The following is a 14,859-nucleotide window of genomic DNA, read 5'->3' as shown; positions in this document are numbered from 1 at the left end:
AATATATATATATATTCCCCCCTCCCTCATTTTCAAAACAGGAAAAACAAGTTTTTGAACAAGATAACATTTGTGCCAGACAGACAATTCATGACTCAAAGTCTAGTTCTGGCTGTGCCACTGGAACACTCAAAATAGAAGGAAAAAAAGACTGAGATGCTAAGTTCGTCAGCTCACCAGGCAGGGGGTGGGCATGTCTGGTGTGCATCTCCAAGCTGTACTCTCTGATCCTTACCCATGGTCAAGGCCTGGGCCACAGCCCATCTCGTCTCAGTGTTCTGAGGTGTGCTGCACAGCTTAGCAGTGAGCTGTTCTGCATGGTCATTTACTGTTCTGTATTACGGTCAGGTCTCCTCAATGAGACTGAAGCTGTTTCATGGAAGAAAACACATCTTGTCCTGTACATGAGTGTGGCCTCACACAGCACCTAGCTCAGTGGTGCTCAGTGACTTTTAGTTGATTAAGAAAAATGTATTTCCATTATTTGGCACCATCTGACATGTCTATGTAATCATCTTATGTGTGCGACTGGACAAAACAGGTTAATAGTTTGGTCTCCAGTTGCTAGACAACATTCTTAAGCATGTAATAAGAACATAAATGGGATTTTGGTATGTCTAACAACAATATGGACAGAACAAAGCTAGAAAATAGGTCAATTTTGATACTTTGGCAAAAAAGAAGATTTATATTAAAAAAATAGACACTGTATTAATCACCTATCCTTGCACTCTGAAACTGTTTTAAAAAGGTATGAGTCTCACAGAACTTAACATAGTCTGAACTTAACATACTGAAAGACAGTAAATCCATGTGACTCATAGAAGGTAATGGGAAAACTATATGCAAACACCCACAAATCGACACAGTGAAACATAATCCCTGCTCCTACTCTTTGAGAGCAGCAGTGTCTTATGGATCTTGGTGGCCCTAGCACCAGCCCAGCAAGAACTCAGTAAATACCGGGGAACTGGCATACGCTACAGCCCTGAAGCCTGCCTCCACACATGTAGAGCCATTGGGCAAGGAAGAGCATCTGTCAGTACTATTGCCGTCTGATGCCTTTCTCGAGGAATGTAGGTATCAGAGCAGCTTTTTACAACTCCCTTTCTTCATGAAAAGGGACAGTATCACAGAAGCAACATAAAATTACTCTCTACCCCTCATCTCTCTCTCTTTCTCTCTCCCTCTCTCTCTCTCTCTCTAACACACACACACACACACACACACACACACACACACACACACACACACACACACACGGGCAGGAGCCCAATAAAATGAACCTTTTATTTGAGTATTGCCTAGCTCAATAAGCCGAATGCTTCAAATGCAAATCTGAGCTTTGTTAGAAACGTTTCCATTACGTCATATTTTGGGGACTCACTGTTTGTTAGAAAGTCATTTAAAATTACCCCCTACACTGTAGACCCTTACAGGCCAGATAAGTCTCCTTATCCCATGGAGCCTTCCCTTCAGGCTACAGCCGAGACGTCCTAGAGAGACTGTACACAGACATATTTTCAGTTAGGACATCTCTATCTTGCGGGGAGAAAAGCTGCTAAATTTCCGAAGGTGACAGCTAGTTAGGACTGGGTAGGGAAAGCGTTTTTCTTTGTTCCTCTATAGTAAACATCTACTAGGGTCTATTGGGACAAAACCCTGCTGGGAGAAATGCATTTCAGACAAGGGTTGATTTCTTAGGCTCTCAAACGCTGCTGGCCTTTCTCATACCACCGCCAAGGTTATATCTGCAAAGCGGCAACTTCCCATGGAGAAAAATAAGAGGCTCAGATCAGGACGGAAAGCTTATTCTAAGGTCAGCCCAAGAACACCATGAAATACATACTTGGGGGAAAATATGTATTTCTCTCTCTAGAAACTAAAAAAAAAAAAAATCTTTTTAAACACTCCACAAACATTTCCTTAACACTGACAGCATTACCACCTATTTATGATGTCAAAAAAGTTCCATCTTATTGGTAAAGAAGCTACGCTAAGCATTCTTCTTGTCCTTGTCACACAAATAAGAGACAGAGCAGGTGAGCAGCCTGCCCAGAGTGACAGCGTGGGTGAGCAACACTGGACCTGGGAAGACCAGGTCTCCAGATTGCACCTCTGTGCTCACTCCACGTCACCCTTCTGTGTGCAGGGTCTGTGTTAGCATTTTTACAGTAGGTCCTCATCCACACTTATCTATGTTAAAATAGAAGCTTCTAGAATGGAGAACTGTGTCCTTTGTTAATCAAACCTTTGTATTTGCACTGAGGACTCATGTATCATGATCACATGCTCTGGTTTATTTTGTGAGGTAGATTTTCGTGTCACTTTCCTCCCTTAATATCCTTCCATAGACCTAGCTAGTTTTGCTCATGGAAGCTCAAGCCTCAGATTCTGTCATCATTATTCAAAGCACAATTGCTGGACTCGGCTAAGAGCACCAGGGCATCTTGAACTTAAGTTCATCTCGAGGCCTGTCTCCTAAAAGGCTAAGTGCAGAAGCAGCCTCTCAGAAAGCTCCAGGACTGTGTGATCTCAGCAAAGGATAATCTGTCTGCTCCCTAATAAAAAGGCCCAATTCTTCCGGGATACCTTTGATCGCAACTATAAACAGACAGGGGACAGAAAGGTCCTGCGGTCATGGGAAAACTCAGCCTGCTGCTGCCTTTGGTGAGTTAATGAACGACCACACACTCGGGATTCAGAAGGTGCTTCGTAAATAGGCTCTACCTGCAGTTGTTCGAGAAGGTCAAGGTTCTGTTTGCGTAAGCTGCTGTTGGTTTTCTCTAATTTGTCCATTCTTTGGTTGTCACTGAGAGGAGAGGAATCGATAAGTTCTTCTTGAAGGACGTGGTACTCAACTTCATAAGCTTGTAACTGTTTAGAGATGTCCATCTCAAACACCTGTTAAATACAGAAAAGTCATGAGGCACTGGAAATGAGAAAAATCTCACACACACAGACACACACAGACACAGAGACACACACACACGACCATGTCAATGAGCAGCATCCACCAAACACTCTATGCCTGTACTATTAGTGATAAATAAGGAAAACGCTCTGCTCTGAGAAGGTAATAATTTTACTTGGGAAGAAAGGCTAGAGAAAGCATTTAGAAATAAACCTAACATAACAGTTAAGTGTGGGTCTCTGATACTCATTTTCCAGAAGCCAAAATCTTATTTTAAAGAGGCTTACAAAAATTTATTTTTAGTTCTTATTTCAGTATGTATTTCCTTTTTCTCTGAAAATTCTATTAGGTTAGCTATATCAGCTATCGGTCAAAGGGAGGAAACAAAACAAAACAAAAGAATCATAGCCCTACTTGCCCAGTCACCGAGTCAAAGTTTAATTATAGTTCAGTTGGGTTTTCAGAGTTACAAGAACAGCTAAGTAATGGAACTGTTTACTAAAAACCCTTCTTTGCACACAAGACATGCAGAAATGAGCCAAAATCCAAATGTCACCCACACAGATGAGTGAATACGAAACAATGCCTGAGCTGCCTTCCTTCCCATAATAGTAACAGTGATGAAAAAACCACCCGTGTGAAAAACAACCCCAAGTGCACAAGTGAGTGAGTTGTTGGAGTCTGGACTTTCTCTTGGTGAGTGGGCTTGATGGAAGCAGGGCTGAAGGGGAGGGCAGAGGGCAGAGGCTGCGGCCCCAGGCATCTCCTTTCTCTCCCACTGTTTGCGTGGGATCACCCCACAGGGCTGTGCCTCTCAGCACAGGAGTTAAGCCCCGCCTTGGATCTGGGGGAATCTGAGAATTCAGTGACCATATCAAAAAAGCCAACACGATCAGAACACACATTTAGAGCATGAAGTTAGACTTTACAAGAGCACAAATGACTATTCATTGTATTTCCTTAAGAAAGGCCAACAGAGTTACAATCAATGAAAACTCATTTCCTCTGATGACACCCTATTAGCATTCAAACACCAGTGAGTCCTATCTTCCTTGAAATCAATTTTCAAAAGCCATGTTTACTTGCTCACCATTCCCAACAATCTTATTTTCTCTTCCTTAAGATTAATTTCTCAGCTTCCTGGGTTTCGATTTAATTCAATGGATAATACTAATTAGGCACAAAAGTCATTCTATGACAAAAAAACAAATAATGCATTGTATTTGTGGTGTGTGTGAACAGGTCACCGTATTCACCTGATTCTCTGTCCTCCCTCAGTGACCTGAGGTCAGCAGAGATTATCAGCTCTATTTTCAGTGGAGGAAAATGACTCAGAGACTTTGATTCAGACTCAAATCGGGGCTCCGCCGGTGCCTTCCTGAAAGACCTCGACTAAGTTACTTGACCTCCAAGGTCAGCCCAAGAACACCATCAAATACATACTTGGGAGAAAATATGTATTTTTCCCAGGATCAGTTTGTGGCCTCCCACATGGGGGTGATACCACCTACTTCCCAGCATCACAGTGGGAATTACACAACACAATCATGGAAGTTCCCAGCACACGCCTGGCAAGTTGACCAGGTGCTCGCTTAGCTAAGAGACCTGCTTCCACACACTTGTGAAACCCTCACATTCAACCTCGTGCTTCGGCAAAAATTACAAAGGACACCACATCATGGAATATTTGAATAGCTCAAAAAGAGTAAAAACCACCAACATTAAAACCGAGATTGCTGTGGCATAAAGTGTGTAATTATAAACATGGTGCAGAATAAATGTCATATACACAGTTACTTTTTCTCTTCCACCACGATTCATTTTTAAAACAGCTCCTAACCTGGGAGCAAAACCTCTGGCCTTTTACACAGATTGATGATCTGCCAAGGTTAATGGCTCTCAACTGTGCCCAAAGCTATAAACCTTTTCGGGCCTCCATTAAGCTCTAGGAACCATCTTGGGTCATAATCATCTCTGCTTAATAGCATCATTATCTCCTGGCAGTCCAAATACTCAGAGCCCTCAGTTTTGCAGTATGCTCCAGAATTTATCCCCTATCATGGCAGTGTGTGGCTGGTCGTGGCAGGAGAGCCCCAGTTCTCAAAGAAGGCTTTTTCAAGTTGTTATATATTCTTTATAACCGTAATTATAAATGGCTTCATGGTATTCTAACAACTCAACATAGAACCATGTTAATCTATTCATCACATGTTGTATATCCAGTTACTTGCAAGTTTTTGTTATAAATGACAACTCTAAATATCCTTGTACATATGGCTTTTCCCATATTTTGGATTATTTCCTAAGGATACAGTCCAAGAAATGGGATTACTGAGTCAAAAGGTATGAATATTTTGCTGGCTTGTGATACATATTTCCAAAACTGCTTCCCGAATGGGAATAATCAACGTACGATGCCATTAGAAACACATGAATGTGCCAGATACAGTATACCTTTGGCACTGTGTGTTGGCATTAAAAAGTTTCCTTTGGTTGATCTAGTAGGTAAAGCACTGTATGTTATTTAAATTTAAATTGCGCATGAAACTAAGTATTTTCCCAGATATTTGTTTACTAAATGGTGTTCTCTTTAGTGAGTTGTCTGTTTATGTTCTTGGCTCATGTGGTATTGGAGACTCAACGTTTCTCTTTGCAGTCTGTGGACACTGTGTATAATAAGCCATTAATCCTGATGTCTGCAGAACTGGGCCACATACTTTCCACCTTCCCAACCCCCAGACCCTGCCCTCCACTTGTTGGTCTTAGTGGCACACCAAAGGGCTGGAGAGTGGAGTGGTCTGACCAGGTATCGGCAGTAAGGGGGTATGGTGTGCATAGTAAATTTAAAAACAATACTAAACCCAACTAAAAGTTGGTCTGCTTTTTATTATCACCACATGTGAGCAATCCTAAACAAGCCAGTGGTAAAATAAAATGCCCCTCCAGCCACACCCCATCCTCTTGGTGGGCACTGACTGGCCTTTATAGAAAGGACTCCTTTTCAACAGTGCAAACCGCCCAAGCGGTGAGGGCTCCTCTCAGGGGCAGAGGCAGCTTGCTGCAGGCTCTGAGGAGCGCCTTTTGGACAAAGGGACCTTGTTAAGATGCTGGTTTCCATCACACAAGCTCAATTAGAGCAGAGAGCTGTCCAGTGTGTTTACAATGAAGTTGCCCATAGCGGAGCTTTTCTAATGTTCTCCTGTGTGTGAATGCCCAGGAGATCTTGTTAAAATGCAGATTCTGATTCAGCAGGCCTGGGGTGTGGCCCCACATTCTGCATTTCTAATGGGTTCCTACGTGATACAGTGACAGTGCTGGCTCAGGCCATACTTTGAAAGGAGCCTAAGGGATGCTGAAAATAGGTATTTGCCCTGTGTCCCAGAGCCCCACTGTTTTCCTTCCTTACACGGAACTGAGGCTGCGTAAGCAGGCGGCACTCACCATGACAAGAATACGAACCTGACCTCCTCCGAGTTTGTTTATTCCCAGGGTTTCCCTCCTTCTTGAGTCAGAGGATTTTTATGGTTTATATTCAATGGGCGGTCAAGTCACACTGAGGAACCCCACATGGCCTTCAGAGACCCTCTTCCCTCTGCCATGGACTCTCAGCTCTCGGCCTATCCACACTGAGCCAGAGTTCCAGAGCCCTGTTCTCAGCTACTGTCTCTCCCATCCTGGATGCAGACTGTGTCCCAGTTGCTCAACTGTGACTATCTATAGACAGGGCATTTAATGAAACAGATCTCACAGAGGACCACCCACCCACCCACCCACAGGCCAGTCTGCTCAGCTTCTACCCTGTGGACCTCCGAGACTTGAGCCTGGGGGTTCTCTGACTGCAGAAGAATCATATTGTACCCCAGGCCTCATTTCTGAGTAGGATTTTAGACTAGAGCACCCCTTGGAGGGGAGAGGGCAGTGAGAGGGACAGAAAGTCTGACAAGAGCACTCAGATGTCAAGTTCCAGATGGAAAATATGGGAGAGAAAGAGGGCAGAGAGCCACCTGGCATTGTAACTGTTTTCCTGTCAAGACTTTTGGCAGAATAAAAACCTGGGACCCAAAATGTAGACTTTTGTGTTCCCTACACTGCTAGTCCTCAGTCCCTAACCGTCCCCCCAAGCCCCCCCCCACCCCCCACCCCAGCAAACACACAAGCTGAACACGTCAGGCATCTAGAATTTCTCTTTTCTCACTCCCATGGCTTTGCATTGCTGTGATCAGGAATCAGCAAACTACAGCCTGTGGACTGAATCTGTCCCACTGCATGTTTTTGTAAGCAAAGTTTTATAGCAACACAGTCACTTCATTCCTATACATATTGTCTATGGCTGTTTTCTAACTAAGGGCAGCAGAGACCTCATGGCCCATAAAGCCTAAAATACTGTCTGGCCCTGTACAGAAAGTGTGTGCCGACACGTCTTGGCGCATCCCTTTAGGCCCAGCTGAACTGTACTCCCTCAGCTCTCAACCCTCAGCACTCACTCCCTCAGCCCAGCTCCCATAAGCCCTCACACAAGCACCTCTGTAGCTCTGACCGCACTTGTAATTACTGGATTACACGCTTATTTTCTGCAAAGGATGGGCTTTGGTGTCAGAGAGACACGTTACATTCCTGGCTCTGCCACATTACACAGGGTGTGGGGCATGTTACTCTCTCCATGCCCAGTTTCCCCATCTATGAAAACAGGGATTATAATATACGTCCCAGAGTTGTTAAGGAGTCAGTGGAATAAAGGATGCCAAGTTCAAAACAGCTTCCTGAAACAAATCAGGTACACACACACAAAACTATTCTCTCTCCATGTGCCCATGGCCATTCTTCCAACATTTAGAGTACCCGATACTCTCACGAGTATCCATATACAGAAAGGGGGACAAAAATGAGAAAATGGGATTTTTTTTTCTAGAGCTCAATATCCAGGACATAATCTGAATGTCAGCTGTGCAAGGTCAAGGCACTCACTGGACACAGACTTGGTTTTAGGGAACCAAGTCTCTGTGTTTGCCCTGGTAGCCATAAAAATATAAGTATATGCAATGGAAGCTCTGAATTCTGTACAAAATGCCAGAATTTAAGGAATCAAAAGGGTGGAGAATTCAGTATTAATATACAGGTAAAATAGAGAAAAATCCTGTAATTAAATGACACCCAGAGACCTGGGGGTGTGAGTAGCTACGAAAGCACTGTGAGGCCAGAGGACCTGAGTCTGAGACCCTCCCTTTCCACTTTGCAGCTGGGTGACCTTGGGCCAGTTATTTAACCACTTTGAGCCCTAAGTTCCTCATGGGTTAAAAAACCATCTCTCCTCTCAGGAGTGCGGTCATGATTTAATGAGATCATATGTATTTATGGATTCACAGAGAACCTGGCAAAAGTGGGGCCTTGACCAGCCAGTTATTCGCATCAAGAAAACGTGCCAGGGCAGTAAAACACAGAGAAAGGCAAAGCCCGTCAATGAACCGAAGACGAATGTGCAGAGTGGCGAGCTGCTCTCTCACACAGGCATGTGAAACGTGCAAAGATCCAAAGTGACACCCGGCACAACACCCTCCCCTGCTCCAGGCCACCTTACTTCTTTTCCTGTGCTCAACGTCTAAGGAGGACAGCAAAGGAAATTACAAATGCTGTGTCTGAGTGTGATCCACTAGAATCGCTGGATTCCTCTTGGACGAACAGAAATCCTCAGAACAAGGATTTTAAAAATAGCTTTATTTCACTATTTGTTTTCACCAAATTGCTCTTGTTTTCATGATATCTGGAGCAGGTAAGGTAAGTTCTAGGCTTATGAGAGGCCCTACTACTGACTCTGCAGTGCCCGAGGCAGAAATCTCTTCCAGAACATTCTTAACCATCTGGCCTCTGGACACTTTCAGGGGTGACCTCATCCTCTGCTAAGCAGCTTAGTCCTTCATAGTCAGCAATCGTTATTGGAAGATACCTCCTTATACAGGGTCAAAATCTGCTCCCACTCTTAACCCAGACCTTGTGACAACTGGTCCAGGTGTAATTACTGGCTCGATTCACTCCTAACCCCTAACGTTTCAGAGAGTAATGGTTCTACTGTACCCAGAAACCAGAGGTTCTGAAATTGCGGATGTGAAAATAAAGTCTATTAACACACGCGCGCACACACACACCCATGGAACAAGCTTATAGAAAATATATGCTCTATCACGACTCTGCTATCAGAGTTATCCTTAAAAAATTCCAAATACCATACAGCAGGAAAGTCAAAGCACTTATTTTACAAAAGTCCACATTGAAAAAATGCATGTATTTTGGAAGAACACATGACTAGGCGGGTAAAGCCTCTTAATCATAAGAAACTACCGGTAATCTGTGCTGGTTATCAGACCTGAATATTGCCACCATGTTTCAATGTGGCATCTCACTATTACACTCACATGTGCACACTCTGACACGCCTTTAATCATTAAACATATACATAGTTGTGACGTGCCTCCTACATGCCAGCACAAGAGATGCTGTCCAAAATACAAAGTGGTAGAAAATAGGTCCTGTTCAAAAAAAAAAAAAATCAAGCGTTCACATATCTCAGATTGCTTCAGCTTTTGGAAGGTTTAGGTTGAATCATACCTGATTGATGGTCTTTTCCATTTGCACCAGGCCCAGGTTGGGTAGTGTGTTTTTTATAAAGTCAACTATGGTTTCTAGGTTTTCATGCTGCAGAATCAAGGGCTTATGGCTTCCCAAGAGACTTAAAGCCACTTTAAATATGACCTCTGATCCCTGAAGAAAGATCATATCTGGGAAAACACAGAAATGCAGAAAGTTAAACCAGACCAGCTTCTGATGAAATGCTATTCCATTTCCTTTTCCCCATGTCATGGGGCAGGACAGAGGGAAACATGACCCCAAACTGCAAACTTTATTTATTTTTTTTAAAGCCTGGTATTTCAGATAGGGTTGTCAAGACAATACTGCAAATAATAAAAGAAATATAGATAAACATACTGCTCAGCTTTTGCCAAAGATTCATATAAATCTTTTTTTGCTCCAAAAATATATTAAATTCAAAACTGCTTCAAAAGTTAAATTGAGAAAAAGATTACTTTTTATTAGTCTATTTTTTTTTTCCAGGAATGCTCTGGATTTTAAAGGAGTTACTAAAACATATGTTTTTACGAGTAAAACAAAGTTTTTTGGTATACAGCATCAGATATATAGCTTAAGATAAAGTTTAAAAAAAAATGCCTGTTTCCTCTATTTTGAAATAAGGAGTTGAATTAAAAAATCTCTAAAAACTATAAAATGTCTACTCAATTGCAAAAGTACATTATTAAATATTTAAAAATAGCTTAATAATGAAATAAAAAACATCTTCCTCAGAGGAATTAAAAAACTTTGCCAGAGTTATTTTCTAGCTCATGTTATATATATTTTCTATTATCAATCCCAATTGACTGTACACAGTGAGGCGATGGGTGAGCAACCAGCCCAGGCCCTGACTTCCCCATCCCCACAGAGCTGAAGCCGCTCCAGAAGGAGACAAACTGCCCTAGCATTAAAGCCCAGTCCTTAACTAATTGTTGGGTAACTAAATTCAGGCAAGTTACCTAACAATTGGAATAAAAATATATGATATAATTTTAAAGATGAGAAGATGAGAGAACCTAAATCTAATTAGAGGCAACTGTCAATACTTCTCTCTCTCTCACTGAAGGATAATGGAAGAGACAAAAAGTTGTCAATTTCATCAAGTCAAGGCAAAAGCAGGTGAGAGGAAGAATCCCCAGCATTATGCCTCTCTTGGCGGTTTAGTGTGACGACATGTGAAAGCCATTAAGAAACAGGAAAGCAAAAGCTGGATGTTTTTGTGCAAATGACAAAGATGTCTAAGACAGAGTGGTTTGTGGACAGCGAACGGGATAGTCCTAGGTGCCGAGTGGCCGGGTGAGCCCTGGTGATGCTCTGTGGCCTTCAAGAAGGCCGGCTGGGTGCAGCCTTAAGCAATGAAGCTGCCGGGATCAGCCTGTCTCTCAGAGCTCAGGGCCAACACACAACCGCTTGTGTTGCGGGACGGCCCCACAGAATCAGAAAGGTCGGATAGCTGCCTCCCTCTTTGGTTTGGCTGTAGCGGCTGGGGAGATAAATGAGAGAACTGATTATGACTCTGGAAGTTCAGCTTCTTAGGGGGAGTATTGTGTTTATCAAGGCAGTGAAATAAAAGAATATTCCTGTGAAACGTCTGCTTCATAAAATACACAGTCTACCCACGTAATTCACCACTACAGAAAATAAAAAGACCTAAAATAGCACTATAACTAAGATGTATTTTTAAACAGAAAAGTCGTTTCCAAAAATGAAACAAAGCAAATTTGAAGATTCTGTGATTTAGACACTAAGACTTCCTTTCAGTATATGAACATTTATAGCTGGATAGACTGATGGTAGCTATCAGGATAAATATCAAGACGTTTTGGGCGGGGGTCCTGGGGACTGGACTGCATTATCAGACCAATGACTTACTACACACAGCTCAATTTCTTTGGTCTCTGAGGGACAAGTATCTTGAAATTAGATACAGTACCACATCGAAGGCAATTAAATAATCATTGGGGAACTTTTTTGAGCATAATCAAATGTGCAATCCATATCTGTGGTCTCTTAAGGTCAACGATGGGTTTTCTAAGTTTAATTCCTTTAGGATTTTGGTTTTTAGAACAAATCTACTTAGTACAGTGCTTCCTACGAGTCTAAACTCAGACTTTTCTGGACAGTCTGAAGAAAACAAAAGGAAGTTTGCAGAGGTGTTTTTTTGTTTTTGTTTTTTTTTTTTTAACTCTATTGGTATGTTAAAAACTAAACAAATATAAATCTATGTTTATTTCATTGGTTTTAACAGACTATTTAACGTAATAAAAAAGAAATATTATTTTCTAATGCTATTGCCAACACCTTAAGAGTATTCTTATCTGCTGAAAAGTTTCTCTAACTTAAGTTAACAAGCATTCACTGGACATCAAATACATGTCAGGCACTGTACTGGGCACTGGGGAGTCAGCCATGAACAAAGAACAAAGTGTGGAGATACTAACAACCATTGGTTTGGTAGAGTTATGCCCAGGGTGTTATGAGAACAAAAGAGAAGAAAAAAGTCCAAGCAAAGTTGGTGGCCAAACCCAGTCTTGAAAAACCAACAGAAACTTCCTAGGTAAGAAGTCAGGGAATAACACTCTGAGCAGAAGGAGAAGAAGGTATTGATGCGCAAGTGTGAAAGAACCACATCAGGTGTGGGAGCCAGGAAAGAGAATGGCAAGGGAAGAGCTGGGGCTGCAGGTGAAGGATGGGGCCCGATCCCCTTCTGCCAGGCCACACCGTTCCAACTCTACCCAGACTGCAGCAGAGCTCACCGAAGGCTCTCTTCCCGTTTTTCTCAGTAGGTCAGTGCACTGGTAAGGAGATGATGTTAATAAGATTCATGTTATGGGTCTAATCCTTGCAAGAGCTAGTTAGCTTTACGTAAAGGAAAGCCACCTTCCAAGAGCCACTGCCGAGTCCACGCTGACGCCTCCAGCACACTCACAAGTGCCCGCTGCAGCTGCGAGACGCTCAATCAATCACCAGCGCTTGCGGAGGCCCACTCCAGGTGCCCATCCTTCCAAAGACAAGCCAGCTGGTCATCTGTACTAGTGAGCATGGGAGAGCTCAGCCCGAGAAGTTTCTGTTACAATGGGGGGGCCCTGAACTAAGTTCATCTGGGAGCACGGTGAAGAATGGGGCTGAAGGGCTGAAGGGTTGAAGGAAAGACCCCTCACAGTTTTGCCTGGAGGAAGGGGCTCTGAAATAAATCTGACTACACTTGGGGGGCAACATCTATATTCTTTAAACAATGAATGCATTTGTCTCCCTCTGGAAATTTAGAAAATTAAATAATATTTAGATAGCAGTAAAAAAAAAAATCTTCCCTATAAACCCCACTGCCCCAACCCAATTATTTTCAGTTTTGCCCATATTCCAATCTTTATACATTTACATTCTGGAATTGTCTTTAAAAAAAAAAAAGAGAATTAAATTCTCACATTTGAAAATCACTACACAAGAAAGCTTTGAGCCATCCCAGCTCACAACACTGTGGCTGACTTCCTTTCTCCTCTCCCCTTCTCAAGTCACCTAGAAACAGACAAAGAGTTTTATCAGGCAGGAGGTAAAGGGAACCTTAATTCAGCTGACTCCACCACTTTGCAAATTATTTGCTGAGAACAACGCAAATAACTACTTTCCTTTGAAGACACTTCAGCAGCCCTGTTATTGTGTTAACAGGTATGGGAACTCTATTTGAAACTCCCCATGATATAACAGTGTAATTTTCCTGTGGGGGAAATGATAAACGCCAAGCACATTGGCCAGTAAGCAAACTCATACTGCATTTCCTCTCCGGCCACCTTTGTCCTTGTCAAGGGCAATTCCTCTCCTTAACTTTCTCCAGGAGGATGGAGTCCTCCAGTTGTGACACCCCCACATTCCTACCAGGAACAGGTAGGAGGGAAAGGAAGGATGATGACAGCCTTGCAGTAGAAAAACAGCACAGACTGTGCAAAAACTCACTTAATCACCAACCACTCTACCACGTTACTCAAAAAGCCATTTTTCCCAGCCCAACGAACAATCCTGTTCAGTCTATTTCAGTCCTCAAGCCTCTCTGAATCCTTCCCTATGTTACGAGTGGCTTCTGTGTTTTTTGCCTAACCCTTAGTTTTTATATTCCTCCTCCTCTTTCATCTATTCGGTTGCACATCCTATAGAAAAACTTCAGAAGCCTAATACCTCAGCCTCCTCTTCCATGAGGAGCAAGCCAGGTCCTATTTCTCACATTTTTTCCCCGAGGCAGACATGATTAGAAGGAGGACAGAGCCAGCAACTCTTCCCAAACCCTTCTACATCCAAACTGGAAAAATACAAGAGGAGGCTATTTAACATGTGAGACCCAGACAGGGCTGACATTCAGAAAAGTGTGATGATTACCAGGTGAAGGTAAAGGTACATACATCATGGGCAGCTATCCCTTCAAGTCGCATATACTTGATGTGAAGGAACCTATTAATTAATATACTAGCTATGCTGACTGCAAGCTGAGAATTCTTTACTTACATATAAAATAGTGAGTAGTTAACAAAGATTCATTTGTTTTTAAGAGTTTATCCAGGCCTAAAGGCTTATAACAAAATGGGCTTCGGGCCAAAAAAAGACTATAGCGTATGAATGGCAGGCTTTGGGATTTAAAACGAAGCTATCCACCAGCTTGGAGCTAAACACACACAGTTCAAGTCACCAATGCTAAGTATGGGAATGGTTTTTTTAAAAATGTCTTTTCTATGGAACCTACTAATAAAAGTTTGTTTTTAAGTACTGATAGGATGGACTGTGCAAAAAAACAGCAGTTTTTGCAAAATGACACCACAACACAGCGCTACCTTGAGTTTCCACTTCTTGCCTATAATGCGAGGATCCCTGAACCCTTAGCCAGCTGGACACAAACCCACTCAATACAGCAGGGGTCTGTTGGGTCTAGGAATAACAAAGACACTGGCATCTTTACGCACAACGTATAAGAAACTCCAAGACCCACCACTGACTACATAGTATAGATAAAAAAACATCCACTTTTACTGGTTTCAGTTTTTATTTATGAAGTCATTAGGGTGATCTTCAGAGAGTTCTGAATATTCATTTCCAAAGCAGAGTTTGTTGGTTTGCTGTTAGTGCCTCTTACCAACTTATGCAGCCTAGGATTTTTTTCTCTTGGAGCTTTACTGCCTGGAGCCCCAGAACTATCTGAGCCCCAGAACAATCTGCGGGTAGCAGCTCTGGTGCCTGTGCCAGCACAGTGACAATTGGTGTTGACCCCCTTAGCCCTTCCTGCCCAGCCCCCTTTGTAGAATTTTCTTCTCAGTGTAATTAAATGCTGAGCTGTTTTCACA

General features: G+C 42.6%; 1 protein-coding gene across 1 annotated transcript in view; it reads right to left on the bottom strand.

Moving 5' to 3' along the window:
• Positions 1 to 14,859, bottom strand: part of TBC1D1 (TBC1 domain family member 1) — a 206,518-nt gene that overhangs the window by 3,095 nt on the left and 188,564 nt on the right. The window contains exons 19-20 of the mRNA XM_023533966.1: positions 9,515 to 9,684; positions 2,731 to 2,904 (exon numbers count right to left, since the gene is read on the bottom strand). Coding sequence (XP_023389734.1) covers positions 2,731 to 2,904; positions 9,515 to 9,684 — 344 coding nt within the window. The remainder of the gene's footprint in view (positions 1 to 2,730; positions 2,905 to 9,514; positions 9,685 to 14,859) is intronic.

The sequence above is a fragment of the Pteropus vampyrus genome, unplaced genomic scaffold, assembly GCF_000151845.1.
Source record: "Pteropus vampyrus isolate Shadow unplaced genomic scaffold, Pvam_2.0 Scaffold5, whole genome shotgun sequence".
Classification (NCBI taxonomy): Eukaryota; Metazoa; Chordata; class Mammalia; order Chiroptera; family Pteropodidae; genus Pteropus; species Pteropus vampyrus.
Note: the sequence above shows the minus strand (reverse complement) of the source record. Positions and strands in the feature narration are given on the sequence as shown.